This window comes from Zea mays, chromosome 9 (assembly GCF_902167145.1).
Source record: "Zea mays cultivar B73 chromosome 9, Zm-B73-REFERENCE-NAM-5.0, whole genome shotgun sequence".
Classification (NCBI taxonomy): Eukaryota; Viridiplantae; Streptophyta; class Magnoliopsida; order Poales; family Poaceae; genus Zea; species Zea mays.
Window position 1 is genome coordinate 99,837,057 of NC_050104.1, and position 21,277 is coordinate 99,858,333.

Genomic DNA, 21,277 nt, shown 5'->3' on the forward strand with positions numbered 1-21,277 from the left:
ATAATGAAACTTAGCCTAGACTCCTCGGTGCAACCTGGATAAAGTTCACGCTTTGCCTCTTCCATGATTTGCTGATATAAGTTGCCACCGACACCATGGCTTGCTGTGGTGTACAGATCTTGAATCAAACCTTGAACTCCCTGTTCACTATCATCTAAAATGACATCTTTAGCTTGTCCTTCATCATCAAGTGGAGCCTGGTTATTTCATCCCATGACATATATTCATAACCAACAACGAGTGTGCCGTCATCATCTTCTTGAACATCAATATCTCCCTCTCCATGGTAAACCCACCTTGTATAGCACCTAGAAATACCATTGATTTCGATATCCTTCTGTACCTCATCTTGACTTTTTTCTATAAGGTTCAGGCATTTTCTACATGGACACTTGATTTTCTCATGTGCACTAAATCTACTTTTGACATGTGCCATGAATTGTTCAACACCAAGCATATATGGTTCACTAAATGGCACACTGTTGTATACCCAGCTTCTGTCCATCTCATCCTGGAGAAACATACGTGACAAATTTTAGAAATCGAGATGGATAGAAATCGACAAAACACTTTTGACAGCTTGCTTACCTAAAACAATGGCCACAGCTGGCTAGGCTACAACTGGGGTGCTTGTCGAGGGAGCAGATGGCCGGAGGTGGCGTGCATGGCGACGCTGCAGGTGGAGGAGGGGGAGGGCGGCTACAGACAAAGCAAACCGAGGTCGGCGACAAGGGAGCGCGGCGGGGCTTCTGCAGGGCCGGCGTCGTTGCTTCTGCAGGGCCGGCATCGAGCGTCGTTGCTTCTGCAGGGACTAATTCTATCACTGACATACGGCCCCTCCTGTCAGGACCCAAGATGGCCAGCTCTGTTTTCTCCCACTGAGTCATTGACATACAGCCTCAACACGACTCCCGCCCTACCTTATCCACGACAAGTCCAGTCCAGTCCTCCTCCTCACTCCCTCCCCTAAACCTAGCGCCGCACTCACGCCCACCACGCTGCCATGTCCTCCTCCTCACTCCCCTCAACCTAGCTCTGCCACTAGAGTTGAAGATCCACGGGTCGGACATCAACGAGCCGGCATCCCGGACCTCCACGGATATGCCTCCGCACATGGAGTCCTGCTTAGCTCCGCAGATCCGTGCAGGCCGCGACGAAGGCTGCCTCACCGGCCACCACCAAGGCTTCCTCGCCGATAGATGCAGGCCCGCAGCCCCCGACCTCTTCTACTGGCATCAGGAATCTGGTATTGTACCTCGTGGTTTACTGGTAGTGCATCTTGTTCTAGCATTTATATATGTGTTCTTTCTAGCGTGTTTGTAGTTTTGTCTTCTTTCTACCATTAACCAAAATACTGATGCGTTAGTTGTTTCTTCAACTCATGTACAGAAACTGGATTCAGTTTCTGCTCTTTCTAATAAGTAATAGAAGAAATGGGAAAAACCAAGTATGAGATGGCAAGGGACGAGACTGTAAAGCATGTTCAGCAAGTTTTTAGATCTTTGGGCATTGATGTCTTAGCACAGACTATTAGAGATGTTATTTCACCAAAAAAGAAAGAGGAAAGAGGGAAGGCTATAGATTCTGACAATGATTACGATCCATGCTCTGACATTGAAAACCAATCTGACACTGATGATGACTATGATGATGACCTCAATAATGAGGTCAATACTGAGGTGAGATGCATTGCTAACCAAATTCACATGGTCATGGCCTGCCTATTTCATACATATACTCCATTGTACCTAATAAAACATATACTTCTTTCATAATTACTCACCTACATTTTTCCTCTTGATAGGCGACACAGATGGTTCCAGGAACTCGCCCTCACCAAAAGAAGCAAAAGGCAGGAACAATGCCGGCTGCCAACCACCAGCCACCACGCACACCAGTCAGATTGACAAGGCAAAGTGCAGCCATGCCTTCGCTTGGAGGCCGCCCGCCACCTAAGCCAAGACATCCCTTGCCTCCTAAGACCACTTCGAAAGCCATCCCTAAAAGAAATGCCATTTCTAGTAGTACCCAACAACAGGTCCAGGCCAGTACAACAACTACTGAGACCACTGAAACTACAAACCCAGTGTCTTTTCCTCCAAAAATGACCAGGTCCACTCAAGCAATGTCTTCACCAGTTCGAAACACAATGCCTAGACCTACTAGACACACCATGCATAGTGCTCCTAGATTCACTAGGGCTAGTGCAGCCATGTCTTCTCCTGGTGCAAACCCTCACCATAGTCCTCCTAGATTCACTAGGGCTAGTGCAGCCATGTCTTCTCCTGGTGCAAACCCTCACCATAGTCCTCCTAGATTCACTAGGGCTAGTGCAGCCATGTCTTCTCCTAGTGCAAACCCTCACCATAGTACTCCTGCAGCCACTGCTATCATATCTCATCAACCTAGTCCCACAACTAGTGTTAACAAAATAGTTCCTACGGACAACTCACCAGGTGGGCACAGCTCTAGGCAAAGCAATGCCATCATTGAGTCAGCTGAGCAATTTGATGCTGCTACTTCAGAGGGTAATCCGAATGAAGGAGAACCAGTTGGTGACTTAGTTCCAGCCCTTTTAGGTAAATAATAAATGTTCTAAGCATTGGTTTGTTCATTTAATATCTACATTTGTTACTGCTATAATAACACAATTTTATTATTATTTGCCAATGTAGCGCCCAAAAAGAATGTCCGCAAGAAAACCATGGGTCATGGCTTAGAGAAGATGCTTAATAGGGGAAACCGGTTGGCTATCCACGTGGCTGAAGGGAAGAAAAGACCAGAGGTCCCACTTCAAGCAGCGAAGCTGGCATCGGAAACTGGTGTTGCCCTTAGAGACAACCTACCTATCTACAAATCTTGGAAGCTTTATGACAATGCCGTGGGGCAGGCAGAAGTACGAAAAGCGCTTGACAAAGTCGCTGTGAGACAACTATTTAACTCCTCATAATAATTTTTAGCATTAATCTACTCACATGTGATATAACTGTTTCTAATAAATCGTTTGTGTGGCTTTAGTCAAGGTTGGATGTCGATGTTAAGAATGAGGGACCAAGCAAAGATGCATGCACAGATATCATAAAGAGGGGAGTGAGGCAGACGAGGTATAACCTGAAAAGGAAGTACTTCGACGAGTCACTTACAAAAGAACAGTTGTTGGCCATGCAACCTATACCTAAAATGAATAAAGAGGATTGGACTGGGCTGGTAGAGTATTGGTGTGACCCAAAGAATCAGGTCAATAACTACGTTTTCTGCTTTTGTTACTATGCAATGCAAACTAATATGTAATGCAAACTGTGCATGTGAATGAAAAATCTATATTGCATTTGTGCTGTAGAAAAAATCTGCCAAGAACAAAGCAAACCGAGGCAACGTGCAGCTTCACCAAAGGACTGGAGCTAGGTCCTATATAGCCCATCGTTACAGCCTGGTATGTATACTATGTCTTTTCTAAAACTAGCTTCAAAGATGGAAAATATGTAGCATAATAATTACCATGTGCTACTGAAATGTAAAGTTACCATGTGCTCCAATTACTTCTGAAATGAGCTAATAACTCATGAAATGAATAAGTGCAATATCTCTTTGGTCTGAAGGACTTACATTTTGGAGTGTTATTGACTATTCATTTCATCAGATGTGAGGTTTATGCCAATAGGAAAGCTGTGATATGTCATGAAATGAATAAGTGCAATATCTCTTTGGTGTTGATTGAGTAGCTAATTCTAAGATTGGCCATCTGATTTCTGAGATGAGCTCCCATGTTCATAATATTTGCGCTGTGCTAAATGAGGTATAATCAATAGGTGCTTATGCTCCAATTCTTTTATGGTGACCATCTAAAATAGAAAACAGCAGGACAATTGCTATGTCATCAAACATGACATCATCAGTACTAGGGTTTCTTTAGGCCATGTTATTAGTCTTGACCTGTCTAGGCAGCATTGATGCATGTTCATGTGTTCTTTTTCTTAAACTGTCAGTCATTATTTGACTATGTTGTATTGCTGTTGGCATGTACCAATATTTCATGGTAAATCTTATATCCCAAGTTATTTATGTGCCGCAGAGGACTAAGTACAACAACATGGAGCCGGATGCTCTTGATTTCTTTGGGGAATGTATGAATAGTCCCCGAAATGGTCGTACTCCGCTTGCAAATGAGATATATGTAAGTTACATGTACTACACTCAAGTAAATGCCTGGTTCAACACTTTTGTATGGCCTTGTTACTAAGTACATTCATTTTATGTAGGAGCAAATGGTTGCAGAGAAGGAAAGAGAGCTAGAAGAAGGAGAAGCACAAAAGTCACCCTCCAAGATTGTTGCTGATAGTCTCAGCCAGATCAGCCGCTCATCCACCTTCCTTCCAAACATTGGTGTCCCTACAACGTCCAAGACTGGTCGGTCCACATCGCTAGCTGCACAAGCACGCATGCAAGCTCAGTTTGAGGAAAAACTCCAAGCTGAAAGAGAGGAAGCTGCTAGGAAGCAGGAAGAGTTGCAAGCACAACTACAAGCTCAACAGGCCGCACTTGAAGAAAACCAAAGTTTGCTGCGCCAGACCCAAGAGGAAGTGAAGGGGATGCATACCAAGTTTGAAGAGACCAATGCACTGCTACGAGTTGTCCTGAAACTTCAGAAAGATTGAGGTAGGGATGCATACCAAGTCTGAGGATGATGCCTTTGCTTAAGGTTTTTCTACCTTGCTAGAACATATCTGTGGTTAGAACTTTGTCAGAACTACGTGCAATCTGTTTGAATGCTTCAAACCTTTGTGGTGAAACTTTTGTATGTTTGAACCCACAACAATCTGTTTGAATGCTTCAAACCTTTATGGTGGAACTTTTGTATGTTTGAACCTCTGTTGTGGAAGAACTAGTGTGCTGGAATTGTGTATGACTTGTGATAAGAATGTTGTGTATGATGGCTTTTCTGTGTATTATGATTCTGTGTCGTCACTGTATGTGGGTGTCATATTAAAATAAACAAAACCAAGCTGTCACATTATCCACAGACTAATATATGATGGTCCTGGATCGTAACAAAACTGCGACAGATAACACCGCCATAAGTGACGATCCCAACATTAGTTGACGCGTTGACTGGAAAAAATGTGACAAATAACACCGTCATATATAGCAGCAATATGTGATGGACTAACGTAGCCGTCACAAAAGGTAATGACATTATGTGACGGTACTCTAAAAAGTTGTCACAAGGTACATAATGTGACGGTCGTTATATGACGACCCTTATGACGCAGCATTTTCGTCATAAGATGATTTTTATGACCAATTTTGTACTAAACATGACACTTTACTTTTGTCATACAAAACCATTTTTTGTAGTGTAAACACACTTTTCGAATCACTTGCAGATACACACTCTTCGATGGATTCATTGACTTATCGGTGGTGAGAGCTTAGAGGATGGATTCATCGTCACGTAGCTCGTGCTCTCATTGACCGAACGAGAAGAAGTTAGAGATTATGAGGTTGAGTGAGGATATGAGATAGGAACGGGAATTTATGCAGGCTTGCATCCAACATAACCAAGCGATGTACCAAGTAAGTATAGATGATGAGAACTCTAAATTCGTATATTTCAATACAACATCTTCAATAGTAACACATATGTTCAATAGTCAATGCAGTAATAGGGCATGACACTAACACACATTCCATTGCCGCCACAATTGAGCCAGTTTGCATCCACACCAGCTCAAGTACGTTAACCTTAGCAAATTCTCTTATAACATTCTCTAACCTAGCATTTCATCTAGTTTATATAGTAGCACAACATGAACCGTATCTAAACTTAGTCAAATATCCATTAAATAGGGTCTGGGGACTCAATAGTTCAACACCCCACACACATATACCGACACCTAGAGGTAGGGTGTTTTATAACTCTCGGTGATTTTGTACATTTGTATACTCCACTTGTTGATATTTGCATTTAACTTGTTGACATTTACATTCTTACATAGGCTACGCCTGGACCGGGAGGGAGTGGATATGAACCCACAGGAATTGAATTTGTTGAGTCCCCCTTCCTGTACCCTCCTCCTGGTGGTGGCAACGGCCAAAGCTCAAACCATCCAAGTGGTAGTTATCTTTGAGTATGTTACTTTTGGTCGTCTTTGTTTCTTAACTTGTGGACGATGTCCCTGAGTAGCTTAAATCAAACTGTGTTGGTCTTATGTTTGAAACTTTGAATAGTAGGTGTCTTTGTGAACGGAACACTTAACTTTTCTCGTTGTTGTGATTTGAAATGGTTATGTGAGCTGAGTTGATGATGTATGAATTGATTATATGGTTGCAATGTGAAGTTTTATGGACTATGTGAATGGTTGTGTTGGTAATGTGACTCATATTGATGTATATGACTTTTGTGATGATATGTATTTTATGTGTGTTGTTGTGTATAAAAGTGTAAAGAATTTGAGCCTAATTAGGTGTTGGTTTGTAGCAAGAGAGAATAATCCCCGTCGGTTTGACCATAGTCAACGTGGATTATCCCCATTAATTCCCATTGGCCAGGGCAGGGCTGACCGAGATAAGTCTATTTAATTCTCGTCGGTCCGTCCCTGGCCAACATGGTTTAGCCTCATTAATTTCCATTGACCCTGACTTGGCCGATGGGGATAAGCTCATTTAATTCCCGTCGGCCCATCCCTGGCCAACGAGAATTACTGTGTTCGCCACGGTAGATCCAACAATTAGGATAATACCAGCAGTCGGCTACATTAAGCCGATGGGAATTAATTAATTATCATCCAGAAAATCCCGTCGGCCAGGTCCCATCGGGAATTAACCTAAAACTGACAGGAATTAGACCGACGGGAATTAGTAATTTTCGTTGGTCAGAATTAGTCAGGAATTACTAATTCCTGTCAGAACCTGGCCGACGGGAGTTAACTGGATTCCTGTAGTGGTATACATGCCGTCTCTACTAGAATAGACTATGTCATTATTAAATATACATTACCCCTCATGTTGTCATTATGCATATGCTTTAAATTGTTCGATTGGTATCTATAGAAAATATTTTATCATTTAAATATGTATAGAAAAAGGGGAGTCTAGTCTATTCACCATGTTTTGGGTTCCTCTTCTAGTTTTTAACTTAATGTTTTCCAAAGGGAGAGATTTTTCCAACGGGGAGAGTATACCTTTTCACATTAGGGGAGATTACTTTGCCAAATAGGGAGAACTTTTTCTAAAGGAGAAAATCTTTTTGAGGCTCAAAAATGCTTTTGCTACCTCCTATATGCTTTAACATGTATTAATTTTCGGTGTTTGATTCCAAGGGGGGAAATTTGTGAACCAAAGCAAACTAAAGTTTATCAAATACCAAAACCAATTTTTTAAAATTTTCTGCTCTTTCAATTGGTTATTTATGTTAGTATCGGTCCAAAATAAGAGGTATGTGGATTATGGAGTTAGGGGATGCTTAAGTCCATAATCACACATTATGAGGATTGTTTGCATATGCAAGAATATTGATCAAATTCTAAATGACAACATATCTTTCAATTTGGTCTATCATACTCCTTGCTTATGCACATGCATCTATAGCAAGTAGAATGCATATTTTATTTTGGTATTTAATATTTGATTGCTTTGGTTTTGTTGTCATCACTCACCAAAAATGGGGAGATTGTAAGGAAAATGAACCTCAATCCATTTAACTAATTTATTTCAATGTTTGATGATAAACATAACTTGTGGACTAATGTGTTTGCAAGTGTTTATGTTTGTAGTTCACATGATGTGAAGTAGACTTGGACTGAGGCATTGAGGAAGCAACACTACAAAGAAGACACTAGAAGACCCATAAAAGACCTTCAAGTATCAAGCATATGTCCAAGACAAAAGACTAGAAGAGCCCAAGCAAATAAGATTGAAGAATGAAGAAGTGAGTTGCTTCTGGGTGCACTAGACCGATTGTGCAAAGATCACTTTTCTAGGCACTCGGCCAGCTGGCACACCAGACCTTGCGGGCGGTGCACCATACCTTGGTCAACGATTGACAACAGGCAGTTCCAACGGTCATCTAGTCATCGGACTGGGCGATGGTGCACCGGACCTCTTGGGGACTACTGGAGGCAAACGACTAGCTGATGTGGAGGGCACCGGACTAGTCCAGCGCAACGCAGAAAAATGCTTTCCTCCAACGGCTACTTTGGGGTTAGGGCTCTATATACCCCCCAACCTGGCATTTGAGAGTGTGAGATCCCAATCAACATTGTAATAGGGTTGAGACATATTTTTATAGCTCCAAACACCCAAGTGCTTAATAGAATCCTCAACGCTTGCTCTAAGTTTGTTCACAGTAGATTGAGTGAGGTTAGAACAACCCACAAACCCTTTGGCTCTTGCGCGAGCCATTGTAATTTGTACCGAGACGGACCACACCAATCGTGTTTGTAGTGTGGCCGCCACCATGTACCGGAGGGAACAAGGCCCATGGCCTTTTGTCTAGAAACTTGATAATGAAGACGGCGGGGAGCATCTGAGAGGAGACCGGAAGCAGAGCACCACTTACACATGGAGAAGTCATGTGGCTCTCTATGGAGTTACTTGACCGGGTGCTTGGCCCTCGCGTGGACTTCCCATTGCGTAGGGACACCAATGAGGATTAGTTAGAACCTTGCACGGTTCTAGATACATCCGTAAAAATATTGGTGCGTCAATGAGAGTTTGCATCTCTATCGGTCTCTTTAAGCTTCCGTATTTATTGCATACTTAAGTTGTGATCTTTACCATTCCTAGTTTAGAATATGGGGTAGTTGGTAGGATTGGAACTTAGGTTGCTAAATTTCTTTTGCGGTGGAGATAGCAACACTTAGACAAAACTATAGTGCACATTCGTGTTAAGTTATTTGCATAGGTTTTGTTTAAGAGAACTTTTATTGACCTAGTTTAGAGTGCAAAAATAGAATTCCTAATTCACCCCCCCCCCCTCTTAGGTGTCCGCGTTCCTTTTAGGTACAATTTGGTATTGTAACCCTAACTATAGTTGTGTGACTTGTGTCCCATGTTCCCAATACCTTAGTGATATTGTACCCTAGCATAACAAGGCTTTCAAAGATAACCACCACTACTTATATTCTCGGCATCACTCACATTGTCCCATTTTTCTGCCTAGATGTTTTCTCCTCTCTTTTCTTTGTTATTGTAAGAATGCTTGCCCTAGACATCATGTTTGGAAATGGCAACTTCAACTATATGATGTTTGTTTCAGCTTTATTCCAACTTCTAGCCACCAAAAGCTATTGTTGTGGACTGCCAAACGCTTAGCTTTTTAACCCATTTTTGTGAGAATTGCTTTGGTGAAAACCATCCAAAATCAACGTGAACACTTAATCGGTCGAGCCATCGTGATAGTAGAAATCTACCACTTTCTAGATCATAGATCCTATGGACCCTTCATCTTCCTCCGCGTGTAATGCCCATGATACTCAGATTCTTCCACATGCCACAACCAGATTCTCAAAAAAGCTCGTCAGAAAAAGATAAAACAAAAGGCCTACATCGTGCTAGTTGCTCATTCTCTAACCACGAACATCCCTACCCAACATGTGGCCTCCCCAATCATGACTATTTTGATGCTAGAGATCTCCCTAGCCATCCATAAACTAGAGGCAACAAATAAATCCCCTTGCTAATCCTAAAACTTAGATCTTGTTTGGATGCAAATATTGAGTTTTAGAAAAGTACAATGGTTTTATAAAATAGTTCTAGAGTGCCATGGAGTGTTCAGGTGCAACAAGCTTATAGTTTTTGAAAACCATTTTATTGCTAAATGTTTTTAGGGTTTTTAAAACTCCACCATTTAGGTGTAGGATCATACACCATAGACATATATAGTCGATGATAGTGAAGCAGAAAAAAAATGATAAAAGCACTAGGCTTTCAAATTATATAGCTATAGTTGGCTTTGAAATTCAATAGCAATAGTTGGCTTCGCTCCCACTACGATTGAGTGAGGAACGTTAGTAGTACAAATACGTATAATTAGATATAATTGATATGTGTACAAACTCTAGATATGAAGTTATAATCTTAGCTAGAGATATAATATAATTATGACCGGTGCAAAACAAACTTGTCTTATACTCTAGCTATATATATATATACACACATAATTTGAATATTGATATGCAAAACAAGCAACAAATGATTATTGTTCACATGCATGATTATTCAATTTTAAATAAAAGAGGGTTTTAGTCTATCCAATCTCCTCTATTTCCTGGCTCTCAAATAAGCCCTAAACTCCTCACAATTATTCTAGCTACAATTCCCCGCGCAGTAGGTTCCATCATCTCTAACCCAACTTTAGCATTTGCTTCAGTCCTCGGATGAAGTAGAGAAACCAGCAAATAGCTAGTTGTTAGCTGTGTTATCCGCTAAGAGACACCAGCAAATCAGCAAACATCACCTTAGAATAGTAAGAGAATTTTAATCTCTTCAATCCCCTAACTTTTCCTTGCTCTCCCAAACATTGTTCTTAAGCTGATTTACTAGGTTTAGGGTTTCAGGTTGTCCGCTGATTTTTAGCGGCTACTATATTGATTTACTAGGAGTCTAGGACGAAGGATGCGCCGACAGACGCGCTAGCTAGCTCTCACCTCGCTCGTCGGCGTGCGTGGGTAAAAACCCGCTGAGTATTACTTGCCCAAACCCATACTCGCGAAGAAAAAACACGCCCGCTAAAAAACTCATATCCATGACAGGTATAAAATTTTGTCCAAACTCATACCCATGCGGGTTTCGGGTACCCAACGGATTTCCCATACCTACTAACATCAACATAAAAATAATTCATCATGTAAATGACAATCTATACATTAATAAGCTAAGATAAAAGAAACAAGTGATAACTAATTTTAGCTTAAAATTTGTTACATGAAGTTTATTTTAATTAAAAAATATTTAATTAATAATATTACGATACATATTTATAAGGAATGTTAATTTTAAGGCGAGTTTTAAAAATCCATGGGTTTGCGGGTATGAGTAGTGGAAGAACAAACTCATGCTCACGTACCCGTTGGGTTTCCATTTGAACCCATTAACAAACTCAGGCATTGTTCGGTTAATCCCGTTATCTATGGATTGAACGGGATTGAAAAAAATTGTGAAGAAATTTGACTTGCTTGGGATTTAAACCCACCCAATTCCACTCAATCCACATGGATTGAGAGCTAACCGAACAAGCCCTCATAGGTAAAGAAATTGACTCAAACTCATACCCTAATAGATCAAAAACTCACCGGGTTTCGAGCAGCCATTGCCATCTCTAGGCCGCGTGCGTGAGTGGCGGCGTGTTACTCCACCGCGGCGCCGCACTCGGCTGCATGCCCCCGAACTCGATGCCACCCTTGCCGTACCCGGCCCATCCGATTGGTTCGTACACAGCATTTGCCAGTTTGCCAACGCCAGCTATGCCTGCGCGCATGAGAATAACACCGGCGCCGGCGGTTTCGCAGCCACACCACCATCATGCATTGCGCTTTGCGCCACCACAGCGCTCAGTTTTCGCCCGCATCCGGCGGCGGCGTGCGTGTGCGTCCGTGAGCCGTGGTGGGCCGGCTTGGGGCGTGCGAGCGCGCGTACAGCCGTACACTGTACGTTGGCCTTATGCGACTCGTGAACCCGACGGGCGGCGGCCAAATGCAAGCAGCTCTGCATGCAGCTGGCCGGCCAAGGCCACACGACTCCCGCGCGTATACCCTACCTGTCCTATCCCCCTTCCGGTGGAACGTGCGAATGCCTGCTATGCGAGGCTAGCTGCCCGTGCCCGCTTCGGTGCTAGTACTACTATCTTTTTCCCTCCTGTGCTTAGTCTACCTTTATCATTTGCCTGGCCTGGCCATGGCCACCACCACTCCTGTCTTCTTGTCGCCTTGTTCATTCCGGCATCCGGCTTGCTGCATGCATGCATGCCGCCGGTCTCTCGCACAAATCTGTGGGCGTCCGGTTTGGACGAGCGCTTTTGCTTTTAGGTCTCGCAAATCTGCAGCGTGGGAGTCCCAGTTTTACTAGAACTATATTGTATTCAAAAAAGCCAGGACCGCTTATTTAATTTGGACCAGAGGAAGTACCACCGCTGCTGAAGAGATTTTCTCTGTAGATGGTTTAGCTGATTGTTTGAGACGGGCACCTGATAGTTCCCTCTCCGTTCTAAGTAAATCAACTTCTGAGTTAGTTCTACGTTAAACTAGCTTCACCAAGATATAATAATAATCAAATTAAAATAAATAAATAAATATATCGTGTCACTACCGGACTCGTGTTCTTTGGCTACTGTCTCACAATTGCCAAATGTTACACTCGGCAAACAAAATTCGACAAACATGTTTTGTAATTGGTGAGATTCAAACTCGCAACCTCTCTCGCGCATACCATCCTCTACCAATGTACTACTACATCAATTGTATCTATATTACGTGTTGGGGTCTTGTTCTCAAATGCTATGAATTAAGAATAAGGCAACATAAAATGTTAAACGTTAATGTCCTTCGTCCGCTGAAGCATTATCTCCCTTAGGATATAATGAACTTCGGACGAAGACCATAAGCAAAATATCACGAAGGTCTTACCTTCGTGATTAGTTCTATAGAACAATGTAAACAATGCTAGAATATAAAAAATTAAAGAAATTTATATCAAAGACAGATATTATTAAACATATATTTTATTATACAAACTTAAATATTAAAACACAATATTTAAGTATATTTATACCTTTGCCTTGACAAAGAACAATAATTCCAGTGTGATGCGTCAATGATTACAGAATTGCGTGAACAGTAAAGGTGTATTGTTCATCTATTTATAGGTACAGGACGCAGCCTGTGAGAAATTACAATCATACCCCTTACAAAAGATTACAATTATGACTCAGACCCTTATGGACTAAGAAGTCATTTCATCTTTAAGTCGGTTCGAACCCTCGTCTTCAGATACGTTATAATACCGAAGCTTCATGAGTGGTAGCTTCGGCACTACGTTTAAGCGGATTTGCCGAAGGTGTGTCTTCCTACAGGACCTTCGGCGACGAAGCATGACCCCAACAGTAGCCCTTCCCGGTGCTAGATCGTTTTTCGTAACGAGCTTGATCCGTGAAAAAGTCTCTTAGGCTTCGGGAAGCCGAAGGTCCGAAAAACACCTTCCCTGAGCTCGTTGCCGGGAAACGATAAAATTTCCGAGCACGGAGTGGTCCCACCATGCAGATTCACCATCTCGGGTTTTGTGGCCCACCGTTCAGTGGGTGCGAGCGACTGTTCGTCCGGTGTAGGAGACTTGACGATTCACCTTCTTACCTGTAGCACTATATAAACAGACGAGTAGGTGTGAAGTTACCACAGCATTCATTTCTATTGCACTGTTTTGCTGCCAGGAATTTAACCATAGCCGAAGCTTGATCCTTGCGCTCAAACGAAGCACCACCTCGGATTCTGCTTCGACACAAGAAGAGCTTTGGAAAAAAGGTCATTAATTTCAAAAAACTTCTAGAAGTTCATAATCAAATGGCTAGAGTGTGTTCCATTGCCAGGGTTGAACATGAGGGAGATGAGACTGAAGCCACTGAAACCGTTCCAATTTCCGAAGCAATGAGGCGATCTGGGTTGGCAACATCAGGGGATACATCTGCCGCCGAAGCCAAACAAGCTGACGTTGAAGAAGATGAATTTGAAGATGAGTACGGTGCAACGCCATCTAAACCCAGCCACTTAGAGTTTGGGAAGTCTACTATTACCGAAGGTGATATGGCTAAGTTACTGAAGCTAGGCTATTTTAGCGATGACAAAAGGGAGCTGATTCGCTTCGGGGGAGAGGAAATTACCCCGAAGCCAGAAAAAAGATGAGGTGGTGGTTTTTAAGAGCTTCTTCAAAGCAGGGTTAAGGTTTCCCCTGCATGGGATGATTGCAGATGTTTTAGAAAGATTTGGGATTCACCTTCATCAGTTAACTCCTAACGCCATTGTTAGGCTTAGTGTTTACATCTGGGCACTCCGAAGCCAGGAGGCAGAGCCAATTGCCGAAGGTTTTTGTCGGGCACACGAGCTTCATTACCAGACAAAAGCTAGAAAAGATGGGCTGCATGATAATTTCGGCTGCTACAATTTTGCATATCGGAAAGATGCCAAGTATCCAGTTATCAGCTATCGTACGAAATGGACAGCTGGTTGGAAGAGTGAATGGTTTTATGTCAAAGTAGATGAGAAGAAGGAGAAACTAGTTCAGAGCCCTTTGAGTTTAACCTTCGGAGAAACTAGACCCCAATGCGTCATGTCTCCAGATAGTCCATGTCAGATTGCACTGGGCGAATTTCGGGTTGTTGCAGAGCACATTGGCACCAGGGATATGGTCCAAGAATTCTTAGCCTTCAGAGTATTCCCAATTTTGAGGGAATGGGACATGCCGAAGCTGAAAGGGGAGAAGAAGAAGAAAGAGCTTGTTTGGCTACCTTATTATTACAAGTTTAAAAAACATTTTAAAGCACCTTGCCAAGAGTGGTTGGACACAATTGAGGTTATGTGCAACGAGATCCTTGGCAACTATTCTAAGAAAGAAGATCAGTTAATGACTGCGACTTTCGGTACTCGTCCGAAGCGGAGAATGAAACGGGTGATGGATGCCTTGAATTTTGATTATCCTGACTATGAGCAATTAGGCAGAGGTGCCGAAGGCCAGAAAAGAAAAAGAGTTGCCAGCGTCCTCGACAAAGAAGCTACCAAATTAGCTAAAAAGGACAAAGAAATTTTTGAGAAAAGAAAACCGAGCCCTGAGCCGAAGATAGCTACTTCAAAGAAAAGGAAAGCTACGACCCCGAAACCAAAAACGTCGGGCCAAGAGGGAGAAGCTCCTGCGACGCCTTCTTCTGCCGATGTGGAAGAAATTCTAAAGGTAATGACTGAACCTTTGCCTATCAAGCTAAGTCCGCTGGCGCCACAACTGACGAAGCTTTTTCATAAGGAAAAGGAGCCTTCGGCAACGGAAAGTCCTGCTAAGTTGAAAAATGGAGAATTATCCAAGTGGCCGATGTTATTCATCAGACACCGCCGTCGACATCAGCGCCAAAAATACCAATTACTGAAAGCGCTGGCGCCGCTGAAGGCGCCGGCGGTGCCGAAGCTGCAGCCACCGGAGCCGAAGGTGCTAGAGCTGAGACCGCCGAAGATTCTGATCTAGAAACCACACTTGGTGATATTGATAACATGCTTCTAAAAATGGCTGAGGAAGAAGCTTCTGCGGCCGCGATGGACACAACAATTGAGAAAGGAAAAGAGCAAATTGAAGATACTTTGGAAGAGGAAAACTTCAATTTTTAAGATATACTAGGGCAAGAGTTATCAGAAACTGAAAAAGAAGAACTGAAGAAATATGTTGTATCCTGTGGGTACAAACCAGGGGCTTTGCTGTTTGGCGGAGTTAATGAAGGGAAATTGAGGTGCCTTCGGAATCGAACCGAGGCAAAGGTCGTTAGGACTTTCTCGAAGAATGTTGGCTTGCCGAAGACTGAGGCGGACCTCTGCAGGTACCGGCGACAGCATATCGCCGGTAGCCTGTTCTATGCTAATTTTAAGGTAAAACTCTTAACTTTTCATTATTTTTTGAATTAAGATGTTTTCTGACGAAGATTGTTTTGGCATAGTATATTACTAAGTAAAGTGCTGAGGATGCAACAAGATCTCGAAGACGAGAAAAACGAAGCTACAATTAAAGATCTAGAAAATAAAGTCAAAGATCACGAAGCTGCTTTGGTGAAAAAGGACTTCATCATTCAAGATCTAGAAAATAAAATCAAAGATCACGAAGCTGCTTTGGAGAAAAAGGACTTCGTCATCCACTCTATAGAGGGTTCGCTAGCAGAAGCTCAAGCCGAAATTGACAGATTAAACAGCGAATTACTCATAAAATCAGAAAAATCTGAGCAAGAAAAGAAAAATCTTGAAACGAATCTCAAAACCGAAATTGAGAAGAGTTCAAGTTTGCAGAAATCATTGAAGGAGCTTCAGGATAAATGTTTAGACTTCGGCAACCGATGCGTGCAGCGGCTGAAGGATGTCTTTCACTCAATTGGAGCTAGCTCTGATATGTTTACACCTTCAGTTGAAAAACTACCAAGCACCTTTGAATATATTGAGGGCGAAGTTGATGCACTTGACGAAGTTATCGCTGGGCATGCCGATTTCTGCGCCCTGTTAGCTTCTCGAGGCACAGCTACTGCTTTCCTGAAGACTGGCTGCACGCACGGGAAAATTGTTAATAGGCCAAACTTCAGTTTGTCACCAGCAGATTTGATTGACATCCCCAGCCTAGCTCGAATCATAGGAAACAGGTTTATGATTCAAATTTGGATAAACGGCAGGCGAAAAATGGCTGGTGACGAAGCTCGAAGCCACCTTAAGCTAGTGAGAAACTTATACTTGTTACTTTTACCTTCTCCTTGAACTCTGCACTTTTCTCATTTTGTTTTAATATGTACAGGATGATGAAGATAAAGAATGATGAGCTGAAGCCTTAACAGAGAAAGACTTTGCTGCAGAAGATTCTAGAGAAAATTTTGTAATATGATTGTAAAGAATTTTATCTAAATTTGTGCGTACCTCGTAATATATCTTTACCCCTTTGTCCGTGTATGATGTGCTTTGCTGTGGACGAAATTTTCTTTTTGAGCCGAAGACGAAAAACACCTTCCCTTCTTTTCGTACACAACGAAGCATGAAAATTTCTTCTTTCTGTTTTTCCCGAAGCTTTATCCTTATAGCCAAAGCATTTGCCTTCTTTGTATGATATGATGATAATGATCCTATATATGTCTAAATGAATGTTTATGAATGCAAATGTCATGATGTAATGTATCGTGCAAATGAATGTCCAAATACATATTCGAAGCCATAATCAAAACCTTCATTCCCTTGGAAATGACTCAAATCTTCTTTGCCGCTTATTTTTCGGCTTCACCGTTTATTTTTTGGTGTATCAGCGCTGACTTTTCGCTGTAAGCCTCCCTTAGGAGCTTCTTCGCCTTCTATTTCGGCGGAATCAGCGTTTATTTTTCGCTGTAAGCCTCCCTTAGGAGCTTCTTCGCCTTTTACTTTGGCGGAATCAGCGTTTATTTTTCGCTGTAAGCTCTGCATTCCCTTAGGAATGACTTTTGAGCTTCTCTCTGTTTTCTTTTCTTTTTTGTTTGCACTCGATGGTGCGTTCTCAGCTTTTACATTTACATCTTTAGGGGATATTGCTCTTATAGAGCTGAAATAAGAAAAAGAGAAATTACATGCTATGGCCCCATTAAAAACCTTTCTCCCCCTTTGGAAAGGAAAAGGGTGCCATAAGAAAGAATAGAAAAAATTACATCAAGCTAGACATAATATCACCGAAGCTCATCCGCATTCCATGATCTAGGAATGTCGTTGCCGTCCATATCCTTCAATATGTAAGAACCGGGTCTTGACGAAGATACTACCAGAAAAGGTCCTTCCCACTTCAGCTGTAGCTTGCCTACTGTGTCTGGATTGGCCACTCTCCGAAGCACCAAATGTCCTGGCTTAATATTCTTTAGTCGAACCTTTCTATCACGCCATTTTATTATTTCGGCTTGGTATTTATTGATGTTTTCCACAGCCTGAAGCCTGATCCCTTCTATGGCATCTTTGTCCACAGAGTAATCAGCTTCGTCTTCTGCCGAAGCCACTGTTCTTATTGATCCTGCTTTTGCTTCTTCCGGAGTTATTGCTTCGTCACCGAATAATAACTTGAATGGTGTAAAGCCTGTTGACCTTGATGTCGTTGTATTGTGGCTCCATACTACCTTAATTAATTCATCTGGCCATTTTTCTCTGGGCTGATTGAAGATTAATTTCATTATTCCCATCATTATGATGCCATTAGCTCTTTCGACAAGTCCATTTGAGTCTAGATGCCTAACCGATGCAAAATGGATCTTCGTGCCAATTTGTCCACAGAACTCTTTAAAAGCTTCGGCATCAAACTGTGTTCCGTTATCCGCAGTAATGGCATTCGGCACTCCGAAGCGATAAACGATATTTTGCCAGAAAAATTTCCGAATGGTAACCGAAGTTTATGTGGCTAAAGGCTTCGCCTCAATCCACTTGGAAAAATATTCTACTGCTACTACAACATATTTTAAATTTCCTTGTGCTGGTGGTAACGGACCTAACAAATCAAGGCCCCACCTTTGCAATGGCCAAGTGGGTTGTATTAACTTAGTCAGAGACGAAGGCTGTTTTTGATCTCTTGCGCATTTCTGACAGCCTTCGCACTTTTGGACTAGTTCCGCTGCATCCGAAGCTGCCTTTGGCCAATAAAATCCTTGACGAAAAACTTTTCCCAGCAAAGGCCTAGATCCAATGTGAGATCCACACAGGCCTGCGTGTATTTCCTTCATCAATTCTATACCTTCGGCTCTGGATAAACATTTGAGTAGTGGAGAACAGACTTCATGCTTGTACAGCTCCCCTTCTATTATAACATATGGTCGAGCTCTTGCCTCTATTCTTTTGTTATAAGCTTCATCATCTGAAATGAAATTACCCTGAAGGAAAGAAATGATCTCAGTTCTCCAATCTTCACTATAAACAGGAGATATATTGAGGACTGCTCTTTCAAGAAGTTCAACCGAAGGTGCTTTTATTGTTTCAAAAAAATACTTCCGAAGGTAAGGGCAGCCCCTGTGCTGCTGACTTGGCTAGCAAATCAGCATGTTCATTTTCTCCTCGAGGAATGTTTTTGACAGAAAACCCTTTAAAGGAAGCTTCAATCCTTCGGACCGTGTCTAAATATTTCTCAAGCTTCGGGTCTCTTGCTTTACAACTCTTGTCAATATGACCAGAAATAACCTAGGAATTGGTTTTAAGAACCGCCCTTCTAATCCCCATTGCCTTTAACTTCCAAAGACCCAAAAGCAAAGCTTCGTACTCAGCAATATTATTTGTGCAGCTAAAATCAAGTCTTGCTGCGTAGCAAGTTTTAACTTTGGAGGGTGCAACCAATACAGCTGCTGCTCCTGCCCCAAAGGTTCCCCAAGAACCGTCAAAACATATCGTCCATACTTCAGTATCTTTAGTTGTTTCCTCTCCTTGAGCCCCTGGCGTTCAATCGGCAATGAAGTCTGCTAACGCCTGAGATTGTATTGAGGATCTGTGCACATAATCAATGCTAAACTCATTGAGCTCCGCAGCCCACTTTCCAATTCTTCCAGTAGCTTCTCTGTTCCTCATGACATCCTTCAAAGGTTGTGACGAAGGAACAATTATATGATATGCTTGAAAATAATGTCGAAGCTTCCTAGATGCCATTTGTCGGGGACCATAATTAGGGGTACCCACAAGACGCCTAATTCTCAGCTGGTAACCCCCATCAGCATAAAGCTGCAAAGGCCTGATGGGTGCGATTAAGTCAGGGATCAGTCCGTTCGAGCGACTCGATCATGCCTCGCCCGAGCCTAGCCTCGGACAAGGGCAGCCGACCCCGGAGGAACTCCGTCTCGCCCGAGGCCCCCCTCCAACGGCGGACACATCTCCGGCTCGCCCGAGGCCCTGCCTTCGCTAAGAAGCAACCCTGACTAAATCGCCGCACCGACCGACCGAATCGCAGGAGCATTTAACGCAAAGGTGGCCTGACACCTTTGTCCTGACACACGCCCCCCCGGCAGAGCCGAAGTGACCGCCGTCACTTCGCCGCTCCACTGACCGGCCAGACAAAAGGATAGCGCCGCCTGCGCCACTCCGACTGCAGTGCCACTTGACAGAGTGAGACTGACAGGCAGTCAGGCCCTGCCAAAGGCACCATAGGAAGCTCCGCTCCGTCCGACCCAGGGCTCGGACTCGGGCTAAGTCCCGGAAGACGGCGAACTCCGCTCCGCCCGACCCAGGGCTCGGACTCGGGCTAAGTCCCGGAAGACGGCGAACTCCGCTCCGCCCGACCCAGGGCTCGGACTCGGGCTAAGTCCCGGAAGACGGCGAACTCCGCTCCGCCCGACCCAGGGCTCGGACTCGGGCTAAGTCCCGGAAGACGGCGAACTCCGCTCCGCCCGACCCAGGGCTCGGACTCGGGCTCAGCCCTAGAAGACGACGAACTCCGCTCCGCCCGACCCAGGGCTCGGACTCGGGCTCAGCTCCAGAAGACGACGAACTCCGCTTCGCCCGACCCCAGGGCTCGGACTCTGCCCTGGCCTCTGCCGAACGACCTCCGCCTCGCCCGACCCAGGGGCTCGGACTCGGCCTCGGCCATGGAAGACAGACTCGACCTCGGCTTCGGAGGAGCCTCCACGTCGCCCAACCTAGGGCGAAGGCCAGCCACGTCAACAGGAAGCGCCATCATCACCCTACCCCGAGCCGACTCGGGCCGCAGAGAACAAGACCGGTGTCCCATCTGGCTAGCTCCGCCAGATAGGCAATGATGGCGCCCCGCAAGCTCTGTGACGACGGCGGCTCTCAGCTCTCTTACGGAAGCAGGAGGACGTCAGCAAGGACTCAACCGCTCCGACAGCTGTCCCTCCGCCAGGCTCCGTTGCTCCTCCGACGGCCACGACATCACACCAGCTGGGTGCCAAGATCTCTCCGGCTGCCACATCGGCATGTACTTAAGGCACTAGCTCTCCCCCGCTAGACACGTAGCACTCTGCTACACCCCCGTTGTACACCTGGATCCACTCCTTACGACTATAAAAGGAAGGACCAGGGCCCTCTTAGAGAGGGTTGGCCGCGCGGGGACGAGGACGGGACAGGCGCTCTCTTGGGGCCGCTCGCTTCCCTCACCCGCGTGGACGCTTGTAACCCCCTACTGCAAGCGCACCCGACCTGGGCGCGGGACGAACACGAAGGCCGCGGGATTTCCACCTCTCTCACGCCCATCTCCGGCCGCCTCGCTTCCCCCCTTCGCACTCGCCCACGCGCTCGACCCATCTGGGCTGGGGCACGCAGCGACATTCACTCGTCGGCTTAGGGACCCCCCGGTCTCGAAACGCCGACAGTTGGCGCGCCAGGTAGGGGCCTGCTGCGTGTTAACGAACAGCTTCCCGTCAAGCTCCAGATGGGCTGTCTCCAGCAACCTCTCCGGCCCGGGACGGTGCTCCGTTTCGGGAGTCTTGAGTTCATGTCCTTCGACGGCAGCTACGACATGATACTCCTTCCACCGCCGCGCGACAACGACAATGGCGGCCGACAGCCCGCCCGCCGGCGGCGGGATCGACGACGTCTTCCCCGCTCGGTGGAAGAACAACATT

General features: G+C 44.4%; 1 protein-coding gene across 1 annotated transcript; it reads left to right on the plus strand.

The window, feature by feature from the left end:
* The first annotated feature begins 1,207 nt into the window (after positions 1–1,207).
* On the plus strand, positions 1,208–4,946 carry LOC103640108 (uncharacterized). Its single transcript, XM_020544411.1, has 8 exons — positions 1,208–1,246; positions 1,805–2,579; positions 2,676–2,923; positions 3,019–3,237; positions 3,341–3,433; positions 4,073–4,174; positions 4,260–4,325; positions 4,525–4,946. The coding sequence occupies exons 2-8, from the start codon at positions 1,814–1,816 to the stop codon at positions 4,582–4,584; spliced, it is 1,554 nt and encodes a 517-aa protein (XP_020400000.1). The 5' UTR covers positions 1,208–1,246; positions 1,805–1,813; the 3' UTR covers positions 4,585–4,946.
* Positions 4,947–21,277: the final 16,331 nt, after the last annotated feature.

Coding starts and splice junctions, on each gene's coding strand:
- LOC103640108 (XM_020544411.1), top strand. CDS start 1,814: ATGGTTCCAGGAACTCGCCCTCACCAAAAGAAGCAAAAGGCAGGAACA. Junction 2,580..2,675: donor CTTAGTTCCAGCCCTTTTAG/GTAAATAATAAA, acceptor TTGCCAATGTAG/CGCCCAAAAAGAATGTCCGC. Junction 3,238..3,340: donor GGTGTGACCCAAAGAATCAG/GTCAATAACTAC, acceptor TTTGTGCTGTAG/AAAAAATCTGCCAAGAACAA.